The following is a 27,983-nucleotide window of genomic DNA, read 5'->3' on the forward strand; positions in this document are numbered from 1 at the left end:
TGTCATGCAAGATAGTGCCACTCGTTCATTTTGTTTCCTGCAGTACAATCTCCTCTGCATTTGATGTTAAGTGTTAAATATAATTCAAATGGCTTGCACAGATTTAGAGGTATATAGATATATTCATGTAGAAAAATCGTGCTTAACTTGATTAAAAAAAAGGACACCATTTGACTGATTTTGGTTTTGTACTCACCACTAAAAGGCCAACTTTTTATTTAAGGGGGAAAATAGTCTCTAATTATCTGGCAAGTAAGGGAAGGGCTTCTTTGTGTAGTTGTGAAGGGCAGCAATGTTCGGAATCACCAAGCCATTGTCTCCACTGACGAGGACAACTTTGCCTGAGTGACACTTTATAGTGTTTTTCACCACAGTGGAACATTCTGCAGCGGGGTGGCTGTCATGTGGAAACAAGAATACGAATCTGTGTAAAAAGTGACATGATGTCGGAATTACTATATAATTTATTACCTTTTTGAAAGTTAGGGTAGAATTTGGGTTGTATTGGGGATGAGCGGTGACCACATTTGCGTCACAGTTCTAAGGTTCCGGGTTTGAATCTCAGCCTAGGGGTTTGCACATTTTCTCCATGTGGGGTTTCTCTCTCATTCCAAAAACATGCATGTTAGGTTCTTCGAAATGGATTGTCCAAAGGTGTAAATGGGATTATGAAAGATTGTTTGTGCCCTGCGTTTGCCGGGAATATATATTCCAGCTCAACTGCAACATGGTCAGGCGCTATTGAAGATGGATGGATATTTTTTCACCATTTCAAACTGGGTGAAATTGCTAACTCAGTTCTGGGTCCACAAGGGGTGAGTAAGCTCTGGTGGCATGGCTCAATTTGGGATGGACCTAAACATGTGACTGCCCAAACAGATTGACCCTTCGCTGCTTGTTTTTAAAGGGGGGAGGGGCATCTTATGACATCATGCTTTTTTAAACACTTTATGGAACATTGAAAATGACTAATTCGCAACCCTAAGCGCCTTCCATGACCGACTGAAACCCAAATACTAACCTCGACTATCCAGGGAGTGCAGCCTCTGTTGGACAGATGTGGTACTGCACTAATTTACTTCTTTCTATGTGAAGGACATCTTTTGACCACAACTTTTGACCCCCAGTTCCAGGTCCCCTGAACACGCAGGACGTACTTCGGTAGCCCTACAACCCATTGCTCATGGATGTCAAAATGGCCGTTTCAACCACTTCCATCAGATAACTCCGCCTTGACTGACTGGGGGCTGAGAGTTTGTGAGTTTTGATGATCAGTTTCAAAAAGTGTGACATCATAAGACAAAGCATCTTCAACGCAATCAAAGAAACAGTTTAATCCCCTAAAAAAGGAATGAATCACTGTGGCAAAGTCATATTTCTAAATTCACTTTCACCTTGAGCCACACCTTGCTCTGCAACCAAAATTGCTCGAAAAGGACCGAGTTATTCGTACCAAAATATGGTTGAGGATCTGACCCTGCACGTTGTGGCAAGATTTTAATCCACCGAGGTGAGTTACAGCAACCAAGAATTGGTTTACTGGTTGTGCTCATAGAATTAATTTATTCATTATTTATACCCCCAACTTGTCTTGATATAGAAACTGATGCACTGCAAACTATTGTAGGCATCCTATCGTATGGACGCGTAGTTGAGAGGAAGACTTGAGTTATGTCTTGATGGCGAGTGACCTCAGTGACTCCAGCAACTTCCTGACGCAACGCCACTGTAAGACTATAGACGAGGGAGGGGGGGTGGCGCGTTTCACCCTTTTATCCGATGAACGCACATGATCCTATTTCTGCTTATAAGCCGTCTCTGTTCACCTTGCGTGCATGTTTATGTGTGCGTATTTCCGGAAGTATTGTTTCTGAGTGAGTGAGTGAGTGAGTGACGCTCAAAACTGAGTGCCAAATTGTCCCAGTTAAACTTATACGATACGAGAAGTTGTCAGGAGGGAAGCAGGGCGACCCCCTTGAAATGTGAACGCAACAGACGAAAATGGGAAGGTTGTTTTTTTTTTTTTTCTCGCTCTCTCGACTTCCCCAAATGAGGACTCCTCGTTTGGGGAAGTGAAGGCAACGCGTTACTTGGCGTGTAGTTCCCAGAGTCCCTTTAACCCATAATAAAAGGCATCATAAACTTTTGTTGGAGTAACACAACCAGGGTACCAGTGGTGCGTTCGCTGTCTGGTTGCGCGCAACTCCACCACCTTGTGCAGAAGCAGTCACACACATGCGCACAACCGGCGTTAATAGTAGGATAAAGGCATGGTGTTGTGTTCATTGTGAGCTCGCTCGTGTCTGCGTGTGTTTGTTTTTTTGCTGCTTCGTACACGCAGGCGAGTGGGGAGGGAGGTGTCACCGCCCCCCCCCAGCACCATCACCACCCTCCTCCTCCTCCTCCACGTTCACCCCCACCCTCCTGCTTTTTCGCAATATTGACGCAAGGCAAAATAGTGGAACAAAAGAAACAACTTCCTCGAAGCTTTGCTGAAGCTGCGCTTGCCCGCCACTCAGCAGAATGGCAGCGTGTTGTCAACTCAACTTGCCGGGGAGGAGGCGGTGAACGGCGGTCGTGGTGTGGAGGGTGTCACCCCAGCGGAGAGGCAAAGATGCGGAGCGAGCACTCCACTAAAGCATCCAGTAGCTGTAAGTACTTATCATGTTATTGTCGTTATTTCCAACTTTTTCAAGTGTCGATTTGAGGATAAAGTGGACGAGAACTCTGTGTGATGAATGAGAAGTTGCAGCGTTTTTTGTTTGAAATAATTGAACATTTAGGCACGTTTCATTTAAAAAAAATAAATGTCTGTTGTGTTCGTACCACACATAACAGCGAGTGACAGTGTTCAAACAAGTTGGACTAGTATTTAAATTGCAGTTGTCGTGCTTTCTTTTCGTTTGTTATTGTCAGTCACCTCAGCGGCACTCGCCGGCTTACAAACGGTCGCCCTCGGGAGCTTCAATATCGACACGCAACAAAACGACCTTTTTTAAAAAAAAGATATATTTCTCCTGCTTTTCGTGCTTTGAAACTGCGCGTGGAACTTTGCGTTGCCGGTCGGTATTTGCGTCGTGTCGGTGTTTTTGCGAACAAAGGAAGGGGCTTGCGAGGAGAAGTCGGCTACGCGGAGCGTCGGTGGAGGGAGAGGAGCACTTAGAGCAGGGCTGTTTACAATAATAACATGACCGAGGTGACGTCATTTGACTGACAGACGCCATGGCCAATGGGAGGGCTCGCCAGTCAACGGCAACACGCTATATTTGGAAAGGGGGTTACATCATCCAGGTACTGGCCTGGAGAAGAGAGGAAGGGACTTCCGCAGTGGCTCTCAATTTGTAGTCCGGGAAGAAGACAATGAATGGCTGAGTTTGTTGTTGGTTTAGGAAGCAATAACTGCATTACAAATAGAATGCATTGCATAAGTGTCATTTTTAAAACGTTTTTCAATGACTAAATATGCAAATAAGAGCTTGCCAGAATATTATGAGCATTTGATGATCAGTGTCTGATGAATTTTTAGACAATAAATTATTAACAATGTACCAACAATACTATTTTTTTGCCATGAGTCAAATTGTAGTTATGGGTTATATTTTTACAGATGTTGACAAGAAACCTAAGGTCGACACAATTTGCTTTCATAGGCTGCACAAAATCAAATCTGGCGCCCAAGCCATTTGTGTTGTAATATCTTGATATATTTTTTCCACTCAAACCTCATATTTCCAATGAAAAGAAAACCAAATTAGATATCACCAGCCTCCTGTCAGATATTACTAAGCAGTGTAGACTTCTTCGGCAAAAATAACCAACCTTACTTTAAAGGTATCTTTAGGACATTGACATGTAAATTGTCACTTGTCGTGAAAGTTTAACCTACAAACTGATTTTTCCGATAAAACTATTTAAAAAATTACAGTCAGTATCTCATCCATATTTACACAAGTAGTGTACACTCTTTTAGCGATAGTAATCACAATTAAGCCCACAAGTAACATTACAATATAAGCTATTGCGTTTACTTGCAAAAACCTTGAATTACTAGCAATGTTTTTTTTTAAGCTTTTTAAAATACTATATGCCTGAGTATTGGTTGTATTCCTTGCTCATTTTCAACCATTCATATCTGCAGATAATTTCACGCAGTCATTATAAGTGGCTACAGGAATCCTATTTGGTTTGCTTTGACGCAGAATGACGTCATGCTATTATCATAACTGCATACTGAACTGTACCTAATTAGAAGCCGGACATTTCAATTGGGCAGTCAAACACGGACGGATAGAAAAAATGTAAATATACAATGATGTCAGCGTCTGTTTTAATAAGAAAAAGCTCCAATCATCAAGTAAAGTTGGTTTCACATGATGCCGCTCAGTGATTTCAAAAGGAACGTACGCTTTCACTTACAATAAAACCGGGTGTGTCAGTTTAGCTTGTGAATAGTTTCTGGGCTTGGAGCAACATTAAAACAGGATTTTTTTTTTTTTTTAGATGCTCTATGGGCTGAAAAACAAATATTGCATGTCATGACCTAAACACAGATGTCTAATTTAGGCTACAACGTAATGGACAAAGTGAGCTATTGAAAGATTATTTATAACTCGCGTCAAACCCGCAAGAGAACTGGAAGTGCATCCAGAGAGAGCAGACCTCCACCGAGGTCACTGATTCTGTTATTCCCGCAGAACTTGATGTTCGCATTTATCTCGTAAACTTTGACACGTACCTCCCCCTCCCCCTCCTCTTTGGCGCACATCCTCCTGATGAACGTCATGACAAGCAGCCTGATGCTTGCTGGTTAATCCTCAAAGACCCAGAGAAGCGCACAAGGATGCAAACTTCCACTTTGGAGATTTTAAACTCCAATAAATCAGTCGAAGTGTTGAAAAGATGTCTGAGAGGAGTCACACCTCCTCCCAAACTTTCTGATGTATTTGTTCTTAATGCACAGTGCTAGTACAGGAGATCCTCCCAAGTGGAACAATTTTTTTTCTGCAATGCAGAGTAACGTCCAAGTTCTAAATTCAAAACAAACTTTTGTCACACTTAAGTTAATTAATCAAACCGGTACCATAATAAAACCCGTGTAAGTACGGTACATGTTGTTTTAGTCACGGGTTACACTGCTGGGTCAAAAATAACCTAATTTTTGTTAACCCCCCTCCCAAATTGGGTTGTTTTTAAATTGTGTCAAATTGAAATGAGGGTTCGCTTGAAAAATATAAAAAAAAATATCCACAAATAGATAAATCCGTGGATTTCGGGTCCACTGTGTCATCTATTTACAGATAAATATTAACAATGAGCAGCTTGATGAAGGAAGAAATTTGCCCTTCAATAAAATTCAGGTTTGTTTTGTTGTCCTCTCTGTAGAAGCCAACAAAACATTGTGTGTGGGAAAAATCAGTATTTGTATAAAAAAAAAAAAAAAAAAATCGATTGTATTGTGCGAACGTGTCAGTGAGAAGGACTTGTTGTGCTGTAGTATTTAAACACCAAGGCCCAGCATGTGACTTGTGTTTAGTAGCACCCTGACTTGATGCGAGGCTGTGTATTTGTCACGGGATGAAGTGAAAGCCTTATTTTGTTTTCCTGAAAATGTGCGGTTTTTATCTCCAGGGCCCCGGCAAGCGATAGGACCACCTCTTGGGGGCTCGTGCTAAGAAGAGGTCAAAGGCCCGTGTAGTGTTTTCAGGGTGACCTGCTAGCGACTATTAGCCATTGATGAATGTGATGTCCCACAAGTGTGCAGGCCGGACCTCTCCAAAGGGGGAGGTGTCATAGCACGCCCCGCTCTAACCTCCCAGACAACCCCACCTCCACTACACACAGACAGGCCTGCTGACAGGAGCACAAGGGGGCAGCTGCTACAGATGTCTCAGAGAGGGAGGGGGAAGGGGACCTCAATGAAGGGTCTCACTAAAGTCCTCAGCGGGGTTCTTTGTGTTCTCTAAAGACCAAGAAAGGCGAATAAGCTGCGCTAATGTGTTGCTCATTTGCGGTGAATATTTAGCTGGGTTTGTTACAAGTGCCGCTGCACTAGTGCCCTCTAGGAGAACTTGCAGGAGAAACTGACAAAGGCTCACCCCCCCCCCCCCCCCAAAAAAAAAGGACTGTTTTGTGCTGAATTGAATTTCCCAGAGTTCAACTGTCACCATTGTAAAACATTTAGGAAATGCATCGCGTCGTGATGCAGAAGTGATACCATCTTAACATGTGCTACAAGTGTAATAGTAAAAACTTCTTTCGAAGTGATCTGGTCCTTGTTTGGAAGGTTTCAGAAGATGTTGTTCACAAGTAACTAAGCGTATCATACCAGGACTGTAATCTATTTGCACTGTAGAAAAAAAAGCCGTGTTTAACATATAACATGCCGTATTTGTCAGATAAGTTTATTTGAGAGAAAGACACAATCTTACTAAAATAGTCCGAATCTTCCTTGGAAAAAGTCATGTTACAAAAACTTGTAATGGTTTCTGAATAATCGTATGAGGAAGAGGTGAAGATAAAAAAGAAGTAAAGATAAAAAAAGAGTAGTTTGTCATATTTTCTCAGAAAGGAGTTGTATTTTCTTCAAGACTAAAATATTCTAGCTCTTACATAACAGCCAGATTTATTTAAAAACAAATTTAGAACGATACTTGGATACTATAATGTGAAAAATAAGATATGAAATCTAAAATGAAAAGGAAATATTACAAAAATAAAGTCAGATTTTTGTCAAGAAGTTGTCGTAAAATTCAGGGAAAGGCATATTTTGGAGAATTATTTTACATCAAGAGAAAAAAAACTTATCAGATCAATTTATTTATTTGTTTGACATAAAAAGTCATCCAACCATTAACTTTCTATATCACTTAGTAACATTTTTCTAAAATATGGAAGGAAGAAAAAAACCTTACCTGAAAAATATGGTAAAATCACGTTTAAAAAAAAATCACAAGCTTTAAAGAATATTTTTTTTTCTCAAGAAACGGAAAGATCATGATTATTTTAAGTCATATTTGTTTTTCATTCCTGCCTAGTGACATCTAAAGCAAACTTCTGACCTTAAATATGATTATATCGAACTCCAAATTCCCCTTTGCATGGTGCTTTTGTGGCAGTTACTACGTACTGTACATTCCAAACACAATACACAACACTGGCTCCTTTCAGGCATAGTCGAAGACCAGAGCAGGGGTGATGCCGTTTTGTTCGGGCCTGCAAAATAGCAGCAATGGCTAAATCGCGCTGTCTGAGTAGCATGGTTCATTTGTGTAGTGGCATGTGACTTGTGTTTTCGTGAGTCATAAGGATCTCCTGCCTAATGGAAGGCGGTGTGCGCTCATGTGATGCTCTTACAATACGGGATGGACTGTGTAGTAGTAGTGTTCGCTCTGCCCGGCGACTGTCAGGCTCCCGCGACCTCGAGGGTCTTTTAATCTTGTTAATTTCCAACATAGTGACACCAACGCGTACAGCAGGGCTTGTTAATGTCACTTATAGAGAGTGGTCACAGCGTAATCAGTAAGGGGGGGGGGGGGAGGCTTTTGATATTAAACTCTGCTGCAAGATTGATATGCAAGTGTGAATTTGAAAATTGCAGGCACGTGCATGTACAGTGTGTGTGTGTGTGTGAGCATTATGTGGTTCTTCCGTATGGTGTTTTTGCTGGCTCATCGTTGCCTCTCCACATGCCTGTTTAACAACACAGAGCTCCTCCTTGCCGGCTTCCTGTGCAAACCAGTTTATCTGTAAACAAGTGACTTCCCCCCCCCCCCCCCCCCCCCCCCACCTCCTCGTCCCATTGTCCATATTACAACTGAATACACACACACATGCACACACTCTCTCATTTTTAGCCTGTTTTTATAATTCCAATTGAAAACATTAGGTTTTCAGCAAGAAAAAAAATATATTTTCATGATAACAAATATGATAGGAAAAAAATTCAATGTATTATTGTAAGGACAAAAAGTTGCGAGACTTTATTTGCTTAAAGACATACAAGTAAAAAACTACAGGTGAAGTACATAAGTTGTAATAATAAATTTGTCCAATTAGATACTGACGTTTTTTTTTTTAACCTTTGTAGACAGGCGCTTGTGCGTTTGACATAGTAACTGACATAGCTTAATTATCATGTCTAGTTTGCCAGGTTGGAAGTTTGGCAGACCACGCTGTTCCTTGTTGGGCGTTCCAGCAGACCGAGGATGTTTTCTATTACACATCCCTGGCACACCTGACAATCTGGTTCTTAAATGTAGCATGGACTTTAGACCAGATCTAAGTTGTGGTGCAGGTGGTGTAGCACAATTTTCATGGATTTAAACTAAATGACTGTTGTAATATTTACTTTTGAGGAGCTGCTTCAATATCATCTGCATCATCCATAGGCAGGGTGACGGACTGAAACTATTTTTCAATTTGCTCTAGCGTGTTTAGTGTGGACATGTCTGTCTTGCTTGTATTACTGACTCTGATGTGGGAGTCACAATCCAAGCTGCACATGGCCCCCGGCCCTATTTGACAGCAATAAAGTGCTGACATTGAAACGCAATTAAATTAAGAAAGTAAGCCAGACTTTAGATGCAGGACTTTGCCTTCTCACCATTTTTTACTAGCATGCAATAAATCTTTGCATAAAAGAAATTAAAAAAAAAATGTCCATTAAAGTGTTTCTTCTACTTTTGGGCAAATACGTTGAATGTACGCCGATTTAGGAGAGACATGATGTCGTTTTTTTTTTTTTTTTCCCAAGGGTCATTAATTCTAACACCCTTTACACACACGCCTTCTTGTTTTGCTGAAAGCAGCCTTCTATCTATCTATCTATCTATCTATCTATCTATCTATCTATCTATCTATCTATCTATCTATCTATCTATCTATCTATCTATCTATCTATCTATCTATCTATCTATCTATCTATCTATCTATCTATCTATCTATCTATCTATCTATCTATCTATCTATCTATCTATCTATCTATCTATCTATCTATCTAGTTGAGTTTGATCCAAACATATGATACCATTTTTTTTTCCCACAAGTGCGTGGGAAATTTCTAGTGTCTGTTTTTTTTTGTTGTATTTTTTATACATTTTAAGAAGATGGGAGAATGTTGTCACATGTACTTAACAGCCAGAACCTGCCAGAAATTCCTGCAACTCCTTCAGTGTTGCTGTTGGCCTCTTGGCAGTCTCCCTGACCAATTTTCTTCTGGCCTTTTAATCGGTTTGGGAGTGACATCGAGTACGTGGTCATGTCACTATTGTGCTATATTGCCTCCATTTAGTGACTATTTTCACGGTGTTATTTAATACATTGCACATTTTTGTACCCTTCTCCTGACTTTGAACAATGAGATCCCTTTGATTCTGCAGAAACTCTGCAGCCTGTGTCGGAACACGTGACTACAAAAAATGTCTGGAAAAGGATACTAGAACAGCCAAACCGTTTGGGGGGTTTTAGTTTGATATACTCTAAAAAATGGAAGCTGAGCGCTGACTCCCTTTCAACATAAGTTTGAATGTGAATTCTGAAGACTGGTAGGGTGTGCTCACTTGTGCAACTGCATTATCCCAATTGAGTTGTACAGATTATAGGTCACATTGATGTTGAAAGAAGATTTGAAAAGATGTACCTCTCTCATTTGAAATGGGGTGTGTAGACTTTTTATACCCAAATTGAACTTTTGAAGTTTTGAAATTGTGGTATTTTCATGCCATAGTTTCACAATTAAAACACTGCTCCTTTTTTTTAATATAGATCAAAAGCAGTTTAATTTTGTGGGGCCCCACCTTAACTTTTGGTTACCGCTGAATCACAACTCTGTATGGAATACTTCTAAGAAAAAACTCAGGCGCGTCTCATGGCGGAGTGAGCCGTATTCTCTTTCATCTCTACATTGATTTTTCTTTTGAAAAGGGGCTGTGTTAAATCAAAATACATACTAAAAAGAAAAAAAAAATGTGCCAACTAGTTTGAAACTGCCACCTCTCTATTTTATTTAACTCTTTTAAACCCACGTTTCACAACGTCTATGGAGCCGAGGCACATCTTTTAATAGAGAATCTCCCACCAGAAAAAAATATAAACATTTAAAGTTACAACATTGGTTCATTGTTTGCCATCATGGCACACCACCAGAAAAAAATATCAACATTTAAAGTTACAACATGGGCTCATTGTTTTTGCCATCTGCCATCCAGTGAAAGAATATTTGATTGTTTTCCCTTCCACTAAATCTTATATGTCACTGGTAGTAGATTACCAAATTGTCAATAGTTGATAAAAAAAAAAAAAAACTGGATCATCTCCTGCTACACACTAATGTCCTATGCCGAATTACTGATTTAGACTACAATGAATCCTTTCATAGTCTCAGTTGATGATTCAAGAATTTGCATAATCCCTGATATTTTATTTTCAGGGGGGGGGGCAAACTATCCTTCATTTGCTGAATAACACAACTGTCTGCTCTTTTTGTGTTCAGGACAAAGAAATATGCATTTTTTGGGCACTATGTTGTGGCATTTTAGTGGTAAAGTGAGTTGAGGCACTTTATTTAGACAGAAGTACACTGCACGTCTAACCATTTTCTGAACCGCATATCCCCCAGGAGGGTGGCGGGCGTGCTGAAGCCTTTCCCAGAAGCCTTTGAGCGGTAGGCAGGGTACACCCTGAACTGGTCACCAGCCATTTCCTGCGGCTTTCGGAAGAGCTTAAACTGCCTATATCAACACGTCTGTATTATACTGCCCCCACGTGGCCAGGGCCTAAACACCAGCAGGAGGGGTACAATGTTCATTGAATTGAAGGAAAGAAAAATTGCAAAAAACGTGTCATTCTTTGCATTACATTTATTTATGACACCACTGTATTTTCTTTAAGTATACTATTATAGATATTTAAGTTTTGGGGTATTTTTATTCATTTCAATGAGCAAATCTGATTTGGGGAAACCACTGTACGTATTTGGGAAAGAGCGCCGTCTTGTGGTGTAGAGAGTTTTACACTTTTTTTTCCCCCCCATCGAAAAGGGCTCTGTGTTAAATATTAAACATTTATGGGAAAGAAAGAAAAAGTAGTTCCGCCTGGTGGGGCAGCACCTTTTATTCCTTTGATTATCTTATTTAGGGTAGTTGAATCATTACTTTTACTGTACTAAATTAAAACGTCCATGCCTGTGGCCTTAACGCACCGTGTTGGTTCGTGCAGAAATTGAAGCTCATAAAGGGTCAATCTGGCCCCCCAATCCCCCCACCTCTCTCTCTCTCTCTCTCTCTCTCTCTCTCTGTCTTTTTTTTTTTTTTTTCCTCCCCCCTCTCTCGCTCGCCTCAAGAGTACGTTGCCAAATGGGCCAATCAGCGACGCGCGCTGCTGCTCGCCGCCAGCCAATAGGAGGGCCAGCAGACTCTGTCGAATTTGAATGAGGAGTGTATCTTTCGGCGCCATTTTCGAGTGAGCAGCGATCGCTCGAGCAGCTGCTGTGTTTTACAGCAGGATGCTGCGGACGTAAGAGACGGAGAAGCAGCCGTCACCGCCGCTTCTTTCCCTTCTTGCACGGACAGAAAAATAGTTTCAGTGACGGGACAAGAGAAGAAGCGGCGTATCGATGGTGAGAAAGGTAATTGCAGCCGTGCGACATTTTCATTTTGAGTTTTGACGGAGAAGGGGGTGGTGGTGGTGTTAGAAGCAGGAGAGCGACTGCCGTGGAGAGACGTTAGTCTTTTTGGCCAGCTTCGTAGCTACTAGCAAGTTAGCTTAGCGTGTTAGCATCTATTGGGGGCGAAGGAGTGGCGGGGGTGGGGGCACGACAGAAACGCGCAAAACAGCCGCTCCATTTTCCACCGATTTTTTTTTTTTTTTGCTCCAAATACGGGTGCGGTTGCATGTAGTCGACGGCGAGGTGTATCTGCTAAAGTTTTGAATTAAAAGTTGGATCTTTTTTTTTTTTTTTTTTCTTGGTTTGAGCGGGAGGTGCACACAGCTGCCAGGCTCGCTCGCACGGAGCCGCGCAGTGTCAACAAATGCACCCGGAACCTCCTCTCACTTTTAGGAGGGAAAATGCACAACCGCAGATCGGACAGAAAACGCGGGTTTTATTTTCCTCTATTGACCCCACCGTTTAAGATTAACAAATTAAATGAGTCCATCAAATAACATTCATGGTATTTAAATAAAAGCTGTTGTTATAAAATGGGTGGGCAAAGTATGGCCTGGGGGCCACACACGGCCCACTGAGAATATACTACCCATTAAAAATTCTGTAATTTGTTGAATTAAATTAGCTTTTATTTTTACCTTTTTAATTGTTTGAAATGTTTTTATTTTATTGGTCATTGCTTATTTGGGTTGACTGCAAATAATTACAATAAATAAATCAATAATTTATTGATGAACTCCCAGTCTACGAAGCAAAAAAAAATCATAAACAATACACAACAGACATCACTCAAAAAGCTTATTACACAGGATTGGACAAAAAATTGTACAATTTTAATAAATTATATCAAGAGCATAGGAGAAAAAAATATTACTAAACCAGTGAGAAATAAACACCAGTTTTTCCTGCATCACAAATAAGATTTTGTGGCATAAACTAATAATTCTGCAGTAATCCCTTACATTAATTATTAGCATATTTATTAAGTTATTTCCTGTTAAAATAGCAATTGTGTATCGTGGTACATGCAGTAAGGATGGGCTTGAGTCTGAGTCCATGTCCCAATAAATATATGGATTGGGTGAGTGTAAAATCTGCACCAAATCATCATGTGATGTACTGTACGTACTGTCATGTACTATATGTACTGTACCCTTGATGTGAAAGTGATATTTTGTTCTTGAAATAGACTATTTATTTTTTTTACCTCATCTACAAATGACCAGGCCTATCTCTCTGTTGAAAAAGACTAAAAATTGAATATGACCATTAAACGCAAATGTTTGCACACCCCTGGATTAAGATGTATGCACATGTATACTATCCACTCTTTAACCTTTAAACATACAGATAGATATTTTATTGCAGGATCCACTCTGCCTTAAATGCTTTGTTTATTCATGCAAATAGGTTTTAATAATTTCATCGAATAGAGCCACTGGCTCTGACATCCCTGTGGTATTCAGATTTTTTTTTTTTACCCCACCCTGATTCAAAGCAGTTGGCTGGAGAGTTTAAAAAAAAAATTGTTTTGGATACTACAAACGCTTAATTTTAACTACATGTCCACGTCTTGCATTGATCTCCCTAATAGGAGTCATTTTAGTTTTTATGAAATATTTGCACAAATGTTTCCTCTTGTTATACACATTATTAACATTTATGTGCTAGTATTGTGGTTTTGATAATTAGAATAGCACAGCGGGCCGGATTAAACGCTCGGTATATGGTCCATGGGCTTTAGTTTGCCACCCTTGCATCTGAAGGAAGACCAGTTAATATGTTACGTAGTTATAAAGTTTTGAGTTGTTGGTGGTATTTCTTTTTTTACTAAAATATTTGCAGGATCGTATTTTGAATCAATTTGTGTGAATTTAAGAATCCCCCCCCCCTCCCAAGGTGGTTTCAGTAGTTTGCTGCAAATGACTTCATGCGATTATGGAGGGACTTTCGTCTCCCCTAGCAGAGCATAAAAGCATGTGGGGGAGGAAATTGCTGTTGTGTAAAATCTATAATTTTATGTGTTGGCGGGGGGTTCACAGGACTCACTCCACCAAAAAAAGGGGGGGGGGGTCATGGCAACTTTAAATGACGTTTATTTTACTCGTGCACGTGCAGCCTTGTGTGTGCTGTCATGCTCCAGTGTAATGTTCACATGATTTTAGAAATCTAGTCCAGCTATGAAACCACTATGTACATTTACCAATCATAGGGAATTTACTTTAATTATAATGTGGTTCTTTTATTTAAATACTTCAAATCCCCCTTATTTTTTCTTTTTTTTTTTCTTCTCTCAACTAAGCCAGCGTTGCGAGTCAAATCTGTCAAAATCGCTCAATATGAACAATATTACTTTCATTTTTACACAACCCCGTTGCTTTGCGTTGCTCCAATTTTACTTCTGATATGTCGAGTCCAATCTCGTGAAGCGTGTGCAGCAAGTTGTAATAGTATCATCAAGGCTCTTAGTAATAATCGTACATCATGTTGTCGTAATCCAGTAGCCTCGTGTATCACTTTCTGTTACACGTCACGGGTAATATGGCTATAGCAAGGCAAGGTTTTCAAACTTATCAAACGTATCATGTTGATTTTATGCAAACACACACACACACACACACACACACTGATAATGAAGAGCACAGCAAAGTCTAAATAAAAGCGGACAAAATGTATGTGCTAGGTGACTATATTGCTCGATATTGTCTGGCATGTTTTGAAATTGGCCACCCCCGATTGGAAATAATGTAAAGCAAACAAATCTGATCCGGGGTCAAACAGTCATCGTCGACGTTTATGAACTGCACCGACATTTTCTCTAAATTCCTTACTGACGTACAAGTGCGAATACTGTAATGTGAATTAGTGGTAATCTGTTCCAAGGCCAAACTGTCACCATCATAAAGAATCAAAGTGGACAAGCGTTTTTCGCTTTCATCAATGTATTCTATTAAAAGTCTAGAATGATGTAAAACTACACGCCCTTTGACAACACATGATGGTCCGGGAACGGGAATTTTTTTTTTTTTGCCCCATAAAAAAATGGTGTGTTGTGTACAATAGTATTTATGTTGGTCAAATGTTAAAACTACTGAGCAATGAGAATAATTTCCCTTTATGATTTTTACATTTTACCACCATTGGTACACAAAAGAAAATATCCGACCTTTTGAGGTTAATCCTTTTCGATGCTCACGTGGTGACCGAAGTTTTGTTTGACTTTTGGGTGTGCGTTCATGTAAATAGATCATTATTAATGTTTTAGTTAGATAACTATTATAACCATGGTGTTAGTTTTCCCCGTTTGACTACCTGTTTGCTGCCATTCATTTTTACAAGTCTTCATAAAATGTGGTGGTGCCGTTTCAGACTGTGACATTCTGTGACTCATCACTCTGTCTTCTTTGCCTGACCCCTTCGGCAAAATGGACTCCCGCCCGCCTACCCCCACCGCAACCCATCGTTTTGGTGGTGTGTCTTCTTTCCTTTCTTCATGCTCACATGTGCTGTAATCCCACAACCTCACCTCCCCATCCTTCGTGTAACCCCTGTAACTTTTTTTTCCCCCTTTCTGCACCGCTCAGCACAAAGTTCACGCCGTCTGTCTTCCATTAGAATTAGGTAGAGAACAAGCTGTCATGCCGTAATTGTGTAAATAAGGCAGGCTGTCATTTACGTGTTAATATTGTAGAAATTATTAGACAGTGGTTAGATTTTACCCATTATACACGGAAAGAGAAATAACATTAAGGCAAAAAAAATTAAAATAACTTAACTGCTTTAATTTTGATTTGCGCCAGGATTATTTAATTTAGTCAGCTGTGGGGAACAAAACTGATTTTTTTTTTTCAACTGCAGCCCTTTTGCCAAAATATGAACATGGTCAAAAGAATGAAATATGTCTGAAGCGACAATCTCTCTATGTTGTGATTGAACTTTTTGTAATTGACACGCTTCTCATTATTTTTAGTTATTTATTAAGATCTTAGTCATGATTTAGTTGGACGTTATCTGTGCTTCTATTGAAACAATAGTGTGTGTTGTTTTTTTGGGGCATCCGGTAAACGGTTGGTTAGTTATTTAATTTAGTTTTTTTTTTTTTTGAGAGCGGTGACAAGTGTCATTGGTGTGCTTCTGCTTATTTATTTATGAGGGGGGTACGTAAGCGGCGCCGGTGAATCCCTTCCATTGTAGGTCATTTGAGGTAACGCTCTCACAGTGTGTAGCGAGATGCTTTGCTTTTCTCCTTCCAGCCTTCTCAAGCACCTCTGTAAAAAGTGCCAGGGAAATTAAGACGCGGTGTTAATGTTGTATTTGTAAAAAATAAAAAACACTAGACTGGGATCCAAAAATATCTTTTATCGTCAAATTTCATGCCCCCTTGATTGGCTAAGTACCGTTCCCACTGGTCGCCGTTTGCTTGTCATCTTCACACGTTGTTTAACTGAAATATTTGGTTCATTTGAAAAGTAAACTCGTTTGGACTATATGGGTGTACCACTTCCCTTGCTGTGGAATTGGAGTAAAACAATAAAGGGGAGGAATGCCGGCCAGAAAAATAATATTGAAAGAATCGGAAGAATAACATACTACAATATGCCATGGAAGTGATGTCACTACAGGGGAAAAAAATAATGTTTTGCTAATTTACTATGATGACAAGATTTGAGTAATCCAGTAGGACAGAAATCGGATTATTTTCTCCCTCTTGTCTGTGGTAAAGTCCAGTGGTAACCCAAGTCAGGACTGTCCAAGTACTAACTATTCCCAATTTGATATATATTTATATTTTTTTATTTATTTATGTTTTGAAGGCAACAGATGGCATGACACTTCATAACAAACAGTTGATTATTCTCGGGGGTGGAGAAAGCGTACCCATGTCTGCACAGTAGAATAGCGGGCGAATTCATAAATGTCTAGACTCCAGAGAAGATTTACTCTCTAAATGAAACCAGAAATGAACTATTATGCATAATAACACAATATGAAATATTTATTTGGAGTGTTATTCGTTTCCTTTTACAATCGAGTTTTGATTTTGGCTCTTGGGGTCTGCACAATAAATGTTTTTTGAAAGTACATTACAGTCAGGTTATTTAGTCTTTTAAAATAAATTTAGCTCGGCTTCTAGGCAAGAAAATGTAGTTTGCTGCTATACACAGTGTCTAAGAAGAAACTGTTGGTTATATTTTAAAAAAAATGTTTATTTGTCATATTATTTTTCGTTTAAAACAATCATTTTTGACCCCGTGAAACTTTGGTTTTCAGTCATATCGCTTTATCTGTGTCAATGAGCCTACTGCCACAAAATTTGTGTTGCACCTAACTTTTTGTGTTGGTGCGACCAAGACAAAAAGTTGGGCGCACCAGTCAACCATTGCACAAAAGTCTAGAGCTAACACACAGTGCAAATGGGGCGGACGAACAAAAGTAGCCTCGATGTTGAGATAGTTGCAACCCAATGAACATTTCAACACTAACGGTGCAGCAACACATACAGACTAACAATATTCACAGGCATATTTATCCTCTGTAAATGAATATTACAGAACTACATTAGGCAGAGATCCAGCAGCTGTGAACAAAAAAAATGTACAATTAGTATATACACAAAATGACGGCTACGTTAGCGATTTAGCGCTAACCGCGGGACATGCTGTCATCAGCCACGTCGAAGAGCTTGATGTCAAAAATATGAATATCTGCAATGTTATTTGCTTTTATCTTACTGTTTTGCAACGCAGGGTATTGGGTCACAATAATAGGTCTGGAAATTATTTATATACAACTTACCTTTTTTTTATTACATGTTTTTACTAGTCTCTGATTTTAAAACTATTTCTTCATCAGTTTGTTGTGTAGCCTATACTGTACGTATATAAAAGACGTTGATAGTCATAATGGCTCTCTGAGGGAAACTATGACTACAATGCCGCCCACCACAAAAAATTAGTTTGACACCCTTGGTTTGCAGTATTGCTGACACATCTTTACTAGTAAGCCATCATTGAACTTCCCTTCTTTTCTCACCGTGATGCGATGAAAACAAAGTCAGCCCCACTTGCTCCAAGAGACGATGACAACGTCGGTGTCGCAGAGAGTAACTTGACCCTTGAACTGCAGGGTCAGATGACTCTTTGAGGCCACTGAGTGGTGAGCAAACGCTGTAGTAAATGGCTTAAAAGGGCTCAGCCTCAAAGGCCGACATGTCTGGACATGCTTCCTGAAAAGGTTGGCAGGGACAAATTAGGGAGAGGTTGGAGTTCTCCAAGGGTAGGCTGGGAAGGCTCTTGGCATTTAAAAAGAAATTAACGAAGAAAGCAAACTTGCAACAATCAAAAATGCAATTATATAGTAGGGCCCGCCCGATTAATCGTTCTTCTGATTATAGCTCCTTTTAAAATAATCAACATGGGACCAAGTTTGGCCGATTATTGTCTCTCATAAAACATTACATACATTGTACCCTTCGGTTAATGAAAGAAAAACCCGCAATGGTCACAGAAGTAACTTGAATGTGACAAAAGTAATAATAAATACAAATTCTATGAAACAAAAGTCAGCCATTGATTTTTTAACCATGCTTCAGCGGGATTCTTAATAAAAAGTAAGTGAAAAGAAGTGTTGGATTGGCCTTGATTTTAAGAAGAGCTGCACCTACTATCACTTGATCAGTTTACAACGGCCCGGCATTCGTGTGTATTTTTGAAAGAAAGATCTTATCAGGCCCATTGGAAATGACTCTTCATTTCAGGTCCATTGAGACCTCTGCTGGTAAAAGCACAATCTCATTCAATAGACAAGCATTATCGTTTCCCCCTGTCGCATCCCCCCACCGCCAACACACACATTCAGCTTTACATAATTATGTCATGTGCATTGTGACACACAGAGAATAAATCCAATGCCTGTCACATGAGTCAGCCAGAACTCGCATCCATCTGTAAAACCAATGCCCTGGTTCTTGGCAAGGATGCGCCTTCCCGTGAGAGGTCATGGCACCAAGTGATTGTTGGCAGATTAAATCTATCCTAAAGTAAAGTCATTTGTTAATGAATCATTACAGGGAAGCTTTTATGATATACTGTATTTCAGGATGCTGATCAGCTTTTTTTTCCCCACATACATATAGGCAAGGTATTTAGTGGCATTTTAATATTTGTAGTATTAAAACAAAGTGACATAAAGAAAAAATATGAAATCTTGTTTGAAATATTCTTGTGGCATAAGTAGGGCTGCCATAAACGATTATTTTGTAAGTCGACTAATCAATAACAGTCGCAATACAAATTGCGGCATGTACCTGCTCTTATATGACCATCGGTAGCTTACAGCTTGAATTCTTCAAGGTATGTCCAACTGCAAATCGCGATCCGTCAGACGCACTTAAGTTGTGTGATGACAACAGCTAGCTTCCAGACACGACTGGCTCTGTCCGAAAAGAAATCAGGCATCAGCCGCAACGTGCTTCTATTTTAGATTCTCGTTTATCACCGCCTTTTTGCCATAGTATTCAGTATTTTGGGTGAAATGCGCTCTGTTGCTAACACGCTAAACCAACTCAAATGCTTCTGTTTATATCTCACATGACCCAGATTACTTCTACTGCGCATGTGCATCACAGACCAAGCATATGGCCAGTGGGAGATAAAGCTCTTTCGAGATCGATGTACAGAACCAACTAAATAAATGCATTAAAAAAAACGGCTCACCGACAATCTAAATTAATTATTAATGTCGTCGTGATTACTCGACTAATCTTGGTAGCCCTAATAAGGTGGCAAAAAATTAGCAAATGCTAAATTGCGCAAATGCTAAAGTGGTTCAATACTCTCTCGTTCAATTCGATGAATGACAATAGTTTCAACGCTGAACTTTTCGTCACTTTTCCATTTTGTCTTTCAGGCCGCCCCACGCGATTAAGAGGACCCAAGCACGTCAACCCCGTTATGTTGTGGCAGTGCCGTAGCAGCACGGAATGGTTTGTGGGTTACACTGAGATGCAGGCCATACCGTGCTGCCACAGTGAAGCCCGACCCGCTCGTCCGGATGGCGCTCCTCGTCGCTCCGCCGCCTCACTCGCAGCGTACCGCCGCAGGTCACTTGACTGTAGCAGCACGTAAATATTGGAGTGGACTCTCTCAGCCGAAGCCTCCAGTATTGATCGTGCTGCTGAAGCAAAGATGACCACTCACTCACAAACGCATCCACCGAAGTAAATCTTTGTTTTTAAACGTATTAATGTTGCCATGAATAAACACACTGGATATAATATATGATCTGCTTTTGGTGTCCTCTTATTTCCTCAATCATTTCACCGATGACAAACTCAGCTCAACATTCACGACAAAAATATTGCCTGAACGTCCCCACAGTTCCCTGTGCACGATTAATGATTTCATACATGCACGGATGGTATCTTTAATCTCTCGACCATTTTGTGTCCATGTTTGCTGTATGTGACGAATTTAACATTTACTGTTATTCCAGAAATATGTCCAGCAGTTGCCTAAATGAACATCAAGAGGTAATACAGTAAAAACAATTTACTCCAACCAACCTGAATTATGAAGAAAATCTATGACTGCTTGATGATCAGTGATCCATTTTGGCTCCCAATCACACTTTATTTGGTACATTCATTATTAAAACCTACCTAGAGTTATTCAAATTAAAAAAAAGGAAAGTTTATGTGACTTTTAACCTGCATATTTTGAAAAGTAATTGTGAACATTTGCGCTCGGAAGCATTTTTTTAATAATCATAGGATTTCGTTAAATACTGAAATGGCCACTGATACGCCAAAGTCCCCCACGTCTTCATTAAATGCCTTTTTTTTTTTAAACATTGCCATGTGTTTATATTTATACTGATCGCTTTTAAACATGTAATTCTTAAGATTTTTGCACTTCGTTTACATTTATGTATATTTATTTTCACTCGTTTATTCGTTTTTTCTCTTTTTTTAAATGCATGACAATCGGCGCAGTCTCATTTTCCTCTACCAGGTTCGACCACTTTTCTCAACCAGACATTTGTTTATCGTGCCTTTTGCAACACGAATAATAAATGATCACATTTGTATTGGTGATGAATAAAATAGAATATTGCATGAATTGACGCGCATTTTGACTTAACCAGGCCTCATGTTTTAGCCTGTAAAAAAAATACGATTTGTATAATTGCTCGATTTTTTCCGTGTTTCTTCTATATTAGTAGAGTATATCTATTTATTTTCGTCGTTGTAATGTCATTTTAAAGAGGACATGTTCATAAAACGACTGCAAATACTTCATGTCAGCAAAACAATAAAGTTACAATCCGTCTTTTAGATATTGCAATGTCGTTTTTAAAATAGGCCTGCTCAAGAAAGAAATGAGAAGTGCGCTTACTGCAAGTGTTTCTGATGTAAAACGATTTTAAAAATCGTAAAACACACTATGACTCGATGTGGGGCAAACCGTGTGTGGGCGGAGGATTTCTATGCGCTGTATTGCGTGCAATGCGTGTGGATTTGTTGCTGTATATATATATATATATATATATATATATATATATAGCTGTATATATATATATATATATATATATATATATATATATATATATATATATATATATATATATATATATATATATGTGTGTGTGTGTGTGTATATATCTATATATATGTGTATATATAGATATATACACACACATATAATATATATTCTAAAGTTACATTCTCTGCATAAGTTATTTTAATTGGATAACGATCCTATTAAATTCCTCTGTTGTGCATTATGCGCTACGTAGTCATTCATATGTTTTAAGGGACCCCAAAATTGGTGAAACCCCATATTTGCATTGTTTTATTTGTTTTTATATTTAGAGGCTCAGTAAATTATGAAATATTGATGAACGTGGTGCGTGTATTTTCATGCCATATTTGCCTGGAAACAGAGGTCTATATATATATCTATATGTGAGTGTGTGTGTCACTGCTGACATCACTGGACCCGTGTTGTTTGAGACACACCCTCGTCCATATAATTGAAAATTATTGCATTACAATAATACATTGATATTTTTGGGTTAGTTTGATTTGTAAAAATCAACTCCTCTAAATAAATAATGCACCATTAACGAACGAGGCCAAGATTTGTTTTCGTAAATTGTGGTTTTAATATGACTTTTTTCTTAAATAAATCATCGTTTTGCGTTGGTTTTGGCTTTTGATGAAGATCGCTGCCTTTTTCTGGGGTGATGACTTTTTTTTTTTGCAATCTTTTTTTTCCACGCAGGCCCTGTCATGAAACCAGTGTCACATTGAAAAGACATGCGTGGGTAAATGTAGATTAAAAGCAATTGTAGCATCCAGTTTAATTCAAACAAGCATTTAAAACGATCGTGTTTTTATTTGGAAAAGCCTCATGGGAAAGGGAAAAAAAATACCACATTTAATTCGGTGGTGTATATAAAAAAAAAAATGATGTACTCATTTTGCGTCCAGGCTGCAGAATTTAAAGATGAAATAAGAAATGTGTATAAATACAAATACCTTCACTTAAATGAACGTACAAATGACAATGTAAGTGACAGGGCGTCAATGATGTTGCCCACGACCTGCGTGAACTCGCCAATCATCTGCCACAGGCGCTCCCCCATTGCGGCTGCCACCGTGCTCCAACGTGGACGGCGCCAAGGAGACCCTACGCCGCAAGCCAGCGCATGGACCACCGGCGTGACGTCTCAGCCGCAGTGTCATTTTATCGACGTCACCGAGCCTCCCCAATTTTTGACGACGAGAGGGGCGAGTTCCGGGAGTTTCCGACAGGTAGGTTTCTCATCCTTCTTTTTCTCCTCCTCATTCAGGTCAGCCAACATTTGTCAGAAGTCGTGCAGACGCTCTAGGAAGCCGAGCGGCTCCGTGACTCCGCGGAACGGTCAGTGCGCTGGCGGTCCGATCTGTCGGGCAGCCGCGTCATCCCCGGGTCGTACGCCTGCATGACGCACAGGATCTCGTTCTTGTTCTCCAGCGCGGCTGCCAACTTGTACAAGTCGTCACTCGCCCGCTCCGCGTCCTTCTTGGCGACTTCAGTCTCCATGGCCACATCCACGCTCGGCCAGCCCTCCGCGCCACGCAGCAGTTCATCAAAGGCGCGCCTCTCTATCTCGTACGCTTCCTCGAGGGAGCAATAACGGTGGCCCCGGTTCTCGTCGGCGGTTGCGCAACAGCCGCAAATGAGCCTCAGGTCCGTGGCGCAGCTTCAGGTCTGTGGCGCAGAACATGTTCAGTGGCTGCATGGTGTGGTGAGCGCACAAGCCCGTTTTGGGCGCCACTTTGAGGCGGGCGTACTTCTCTACGATGCCGCGGAGGGAGTAATTGGCTGTTGGCGCCGTTGTTCGAGCTCTCCTTGCGGCCGTTGGGCACCTAAACGGCGATCTGGAGAAAGAAGAGCCCCGGGGAGATTCAAGGAGATCGTCCAGGCACTTCCGAAAGAAGCTGTCCGAACAGTGGAGGACGCGGGAGTCCTCGAAGAGCCCGCAGCAGATCGGGCACGTCAGCTCCTCTTCCAGCTGCTCCATGTTTGGCTCCTGTCAAAAACACACGCAAGGGGGAAAAAAAGTGGTTGTCACGTCGGAGCTACCCCATCGTGGAACTTTTTTTGCACGGTCACGACGTGGAACGCCACGTAACAGTCAGCAAAATGAACTTTGAAAAATCAAAATGGACGCGCCAATACACAACCGAGATCGACATCGAGTTCCGAAAAGCACAGCCGTCGACGGACATTCACTGTCATGACGCCGCTGTTTCCGTGACACATTTAGGGGGCGCATAGTAACAAGCGGAGATTGGGGGGTGGTCGAGAGAGAGCGCTCACTCACCAGCTGCTGGCACGATGCGCGCGCGCGCTGCAACGCATTATGGCGCTTGTTGCCGAGCAGACTTAACGTTTCTTCCGGGTTCAAATTCAACCCTTTACGCACAGGACTCGCGGAAAATAATCCCTAACAAATACTAATTCATCTGCATTCAGATAATGACTGAAAATAATAACTTTTAAGCCAAATTGTACATCGAGTTATTTTTAATGAAAATTTACGTAACTATTTTGCGTTTTTACCCTAGGACCTTTGTTGACGGTTCCTAACATGACGTATAAGGGCGGGAGGGGTTGTTGCCATGCAAAACGCCATAGCGTGGAAAAACTGTCAACTTGGGTTTTAAGACCCACTTTAGCGTTGTGCAAATTCTCATGCTGCCCTATTTCTGCCACTGCGTGCGTGATAATGTACGACATCGTGATGAAAGATGCAAATTGAACCAAGCAACACTTAAACGCTCAGATGTCACAATATTAGGCACACCTGCACCATGCAAACACAGCGGCAATCATAAATTAAGAATGCAATCTTTATTAGCAATGATTGTACTAGTAAAATGTGTAATAATGTGTATGCCCCTTATATTTTGTCCCTCTCAAGCAGTTAAGGTCACCAAAACATTTTAACCTGAAGTCAGTACGATGCAATGCTCTCAAACTAGAATCATAGTTATATTAGATTCACTGCACATATCATTTTATCAATGTCGTCGATTTCTGTGCCCAAATTCTTAGGCTGCGTCCTCGAGGACCCTTCACAGGCTGGTTCTTTTGAAGGATCCTCATGATGTCTCCGTGGACCGCATAAACTATGGGGAATTTGGACAGGCCTTGCAACTTGACTGTCTTCTCTACCGCTGTACGATGATGGCAATGTGTTGCAATCCAAAGTAGCATCTAATATTAAAGAGTGCATCATTAACTCAATAAATATCCCTGTGCCAGTGTCATTCAAAACAATGCATTCTTGTTTTTGTAAATTCATACATTGTGATGCAATCATCATGTTAGAACATCTATGATAAAGCACGAATTTGTATTTAATAAAGATTAAGTATTTGTCTCTTACTTCCAAGCTCACTCACTCACGCGTGGTTATATAACAGCTATATCCAATAGTCATTGAGTCACGTGTGGGATATTTTGACCCTGATTTTTTTTCTTCCCTTGTTTCCATGCCATCAGGAGCAACTGCCTATCGGTGCCACTGTGATTGGATGGGCGGTAGGTTGATGTAGTTCTGACCCCCGCCTTGCGGTAGCGCTGTGGTTTAAAATGACCTCATTTAGGGATAGTCTCCGGAAGTGGTGCCGGGCGTCCTTTATTTGGAAGATGGCGGCGATGTTTACGTGTTGCCTGAATTGCTGCGGAGATGGAGGATCTGGACATATCCAACTTAAAGAAATGCCCACGGTTCAGTTAGACACTCATCGCATGGGTAAATTACATTTTCCCGTAACTACGTGGGTTTGTATATAGACATTAAATTTGTTCAGTGTGCGTGTTTTCCTCAGATACGAGCTTACTTGTTACTGGCTACAAGCAGTCCTTAATTGATGCTTTCTCTCGCATCCCACCTTTTAAGCAATTTAAGACTTGTATTGCCGTTTCTCATCATGTCTGTATTTGAATGTCAGAAGTGAGGAACACATCTTTATTCCATGACTGTCTGCCAATAACTGTGGTTAGAGACAATTCAACAAACATATCACTCCACCCCTATCTGTATAGGCCTGCTGGGTGAGTGGCTTGGTACTGAGGTCCACCACAGCTTTCAGTGTCGCCAGCTATTTGATTGTAAAATGATCCACTCATACGATTTCTGTGCTGCCCATCTATATTGAGGTCAAGGTTGTGCTGGAATCTAAGGCGGCTGGCTGATTTTAAGTGAGAGGCGGGGTGCATTTGCAGGATACGTAGACCAACACTAAAAATCACACCTTTGGACAATTTACCATATTTATTTATTTATTTTTTAAAGAAATATGGGAGGAAGCTGGAGAAGCGTCATACTCAAAATCACATATATATATTCGTATATACATAAGAATAAGGTGGGTACTTTTTTTTTTTGTATTGCAGGCACAGATGTTGTCATAGTGAAGAGTGGCCGGAGGATTTGTGGTACTGGAGCGTGTCTGGCCAACGCTCCTCTCCACCAGAACAAAAGTTATTTTGAATTCAAGATCCAGTCCACTGGTGAGCCTCGACTTCTGATGTCCAACAGTCACTATTTTTTATTTATTTTATTTATTCGAGGAGGCTGGTCACTTTTTATTTTATTTATTCGAGGATGCTGGTCAATTTGAGGATCCTGTCTTTACTGCATAGGAGATGATTTGTTCTTTTCAGTACTCTGAACAGTTATTACCAACAGTTTTACTCATTTAGAATTTTAAACTCTATACAGTCATTGTCTGATTTTTCTGTTTCTGACGTGCATGTGAATCCCTTCACTGCTAATCTGTGTGTGTTAAAAGGTGTGTGGGGTATAGGCGTGGCCACGCAAAAAGCCAATCTCAATCAAGTGCCTTTAGGCAGAGACCTCAACAGCCTCGTCTTGAGACACGATGGCTGTGTGGTCTACAACGGTGAAGAGAAGAACCGCCTGCCTGCCAACAACCTTCCTCAGGAGGGCGACATTGTGGTGAGTGTCATATAGAGTAGTTTTTGTGTGTTTATAACAGAACGACAAATCTTGCCAAAAGTTAAAATGGCATTGTTTTTATCCATTTGAATTCATTTATAAAAAATAATAATTAAGAGAGTGTGCAGAATATATCAGTTTTACTTTCACTTTAAGGGCATGTGAGGCAGTGACCCACCTTATCCAGCAGAGGGCGCTGCATTTTAAAATTCAAGATATACTAGAATATAGTATATACTTAGACTTAGACTTAGACTCAACTTTATTAATCCCTTGGGAATACTCCTATTATAGATATAGTAACTATATCCTTGTAAGCCTATAGGACCATACCTTTCCAATACAGCACATAATAAATCATGCTGCCGAATTAAATGTGTATGTTGGTTTTTTTCCCCCACACTTTTTTTCATACTTTCTCCATGCATGCAGTAATTTTGAACATGGTACCTAATGCCTATCTTAATATGTCATCCACAGGGCATCACATATGATCATGTGGAGATGAACTTGTATCTGAATGGAAAGGACATGCATTGTCCCGCATCGGGGATAAGAGGCACCGTGTACCCCATCGTTTACGGTAAGTGCATTTGATTACATCATCACACATATTTTAGGATTCAATATTGTGAGCGTTAGGGAGATTGTGCTATATCGCCAAAAAGTTGTCAAATAGTGGTGTGCTGAATCAAGGCAGCTTTAGCTGAGCACTCTTAACAAAATAAAATAACTGATGTTGATGCTCTGAAGTTATCCCTCCCAATGTATGTTTTTTTTTGATGTTCCAGTGGATGACAGTGCCATCTTAGACTGCCAGTTCAGTGACTTCTACCACACGCCTCCTCAAGGATTCGAGAAGATCCTTTTTGAACAGCAAATCTTCTAAATCAGCACCTTTCTCGTCCTCGTCCTCGTCTTTGCATCCTGTATCATATATAATGTTTTGATTGTAATTGGTGGATTATCTCTGACCGATCCCTCCCCGTCTCTCCCTTGAATGATTATTCAAGGATGTCGATTTGTTATGGTTGCTCACATATACAAAGGCTTTTAATAGTGGGGAGAATGATCCAGTCAATATTTTCATGATCAGTTGTATCACTTCAACTAAAGCCTCCTTGTAGTCCATTCCGGACTCCTAAGAGTGGATGCTTCAAGGATCGGAAGCCATTTCTGGGGATATTTCTTTATAAAGTGTAATAGTTTAAAAATGCCTGCACTGACATGTAATTATATTTATTTTATTCACATATCAAACTTCAAATGATCTCTTTTTTTTAATGGCTTGATCGCTTTTGCGTTGTCTGAATTCATGAGGTTCATCATTCAAACCTTGAGGATGGCAATTTGTTTTGTTTTTTTTGCTGTGTTTGGAACTGACAGAAAAAACATTAAGACAAGTCATTTCTCCAGACACCTCCTGAGCCCCTCCTCCTTAGATGTACATCTTGAAATCTTTTATGACGTATTTATTCTTCAATATGAATATTATCAGAAGTCGTGACGCTTGGCTCTGATAATGAAATGCTGTATGGTTCATATTGTTGGAGGTTTGCTGCTAACGTTTCCAGCTACGTACTTGTCTTTGTTTGCACTAACCATGTGATTGATTGTACAAGCAAATCCAAATACTGTTGTTGATTAAACATTTGTCTGCAGGAATCAGTTTTTTTTTTTTAATTGATTCATAGCTGGGAAAGGCTTTCTATACACATTTATGTTCATATTTTTGCATGATTTTGATTGACTGTTTAACCAAAACAAATGTTTTTTTTATTATCAAAAGCAAAAATAATTTAAT

The 27,983-nt window shown here is 40.1% G+C and overlaps 2 protein-coding genes and 1 long non-coding RNA gene across 3 annotated transcripts; 2 read left to right on the plus strand and 1 right to left on the minus strand.

Annotated features, from left to right (window-relative positions):
• The first annotated feature begins 1,930 nt into the window (after positions 1 to 1,930).
• On the plus strand, positions 1,931 to 19,941 carry LOC137840529 (uncharacterized). The gene is made up of 2 exons (XR_011087238.1): positions 1,931 to 2,651; positions 19,571 to 19,941. It is a non-coding gene; the product is annotated as an uncharacterized lncRNA (long non-coding RNA).
• A 1,912-nt stretch (positions 19,942 to 21,853) lies between these two features.
• Positions 21,854 to 23,230, minus strand: trim13 (tripartite motif containing 13). The gene is given in 6 exon segments (XM_049727654.2): positions 21,854 to 22,243; positions 22,246 to 22,328; positions 22,330 to 22,432; positions 22,435 to 22,590; positions 22,593 to 22,908; positions 22,910 to 23,230. Coding segments are annotated over 6 exon segments (1,014 nt in total). The 3' UTR covers positions 21,854 to 22,208.
• A 1,581-nt stretch (positions 23,231 to 24,811) lies between these two features.
• On the plus strand, positions 24,812 to 27,844 carry spryd7b (SPRY domain containing 7b). Its single transcript, XM_049727655.1, has 5 exons — positions 24,812 to 24,970; positions 25,615 to 25,731; positions 26,013 to 26,179; positions 26,660 to 26,762; positions 26,971 to 27,844. Exons 1-5 carry the CDS (start codon positions 24,865 to 24,867, stop codon positions 27,066 to 27,068), a joined length of 591 nt encoding a protein of 196 aa, XP_049583612.1. The 5' UTR covers positions 24,812 to 24,864; the 3' UTR covers positions 27,069 to 27,844.
• The last annotated feature ends 139 nt before the right edge of the window (positions 27,845 to 27,983 follow it).

Source organism: Syngnathus scovelli, chromosome 8 (assembly GCF_024217435.2).
Source record: "Syngnathus scovelli strain Florida chromosome 8, RoL_Ssco_1.2, whole genome shotgun sequence".
Taxonomy (NCBI): Eukaryota; Metazoa; Chordata; class Actinopteri; order Syngnathiformes; family Syngnathidae; genus Syngnathus; species Syngnathus scovelli.

Coding starts and splice junctions, on each gene's coding strand:
- spryd7b (XM_049727655.1), top strand. CDS start 24,865: ATGGCGGCGATGTTTACGTGTTGCCTGAATTGCTGCGGAGATGGAGGA. Junction 26,180..26,659: donor CTCAGGAGGGCGACATTGTG/GTGAGTGTCATA, acceptor TGTCATCCACAG/GGCATCACATATGATCATGT. Junction 26,763..26,970: donor CGTGTACCCCATCGTTTACG/GTAAGTGCATTT, acceptor TTGATGTTCCAG/TGGATGACAGTGCCATCTTA.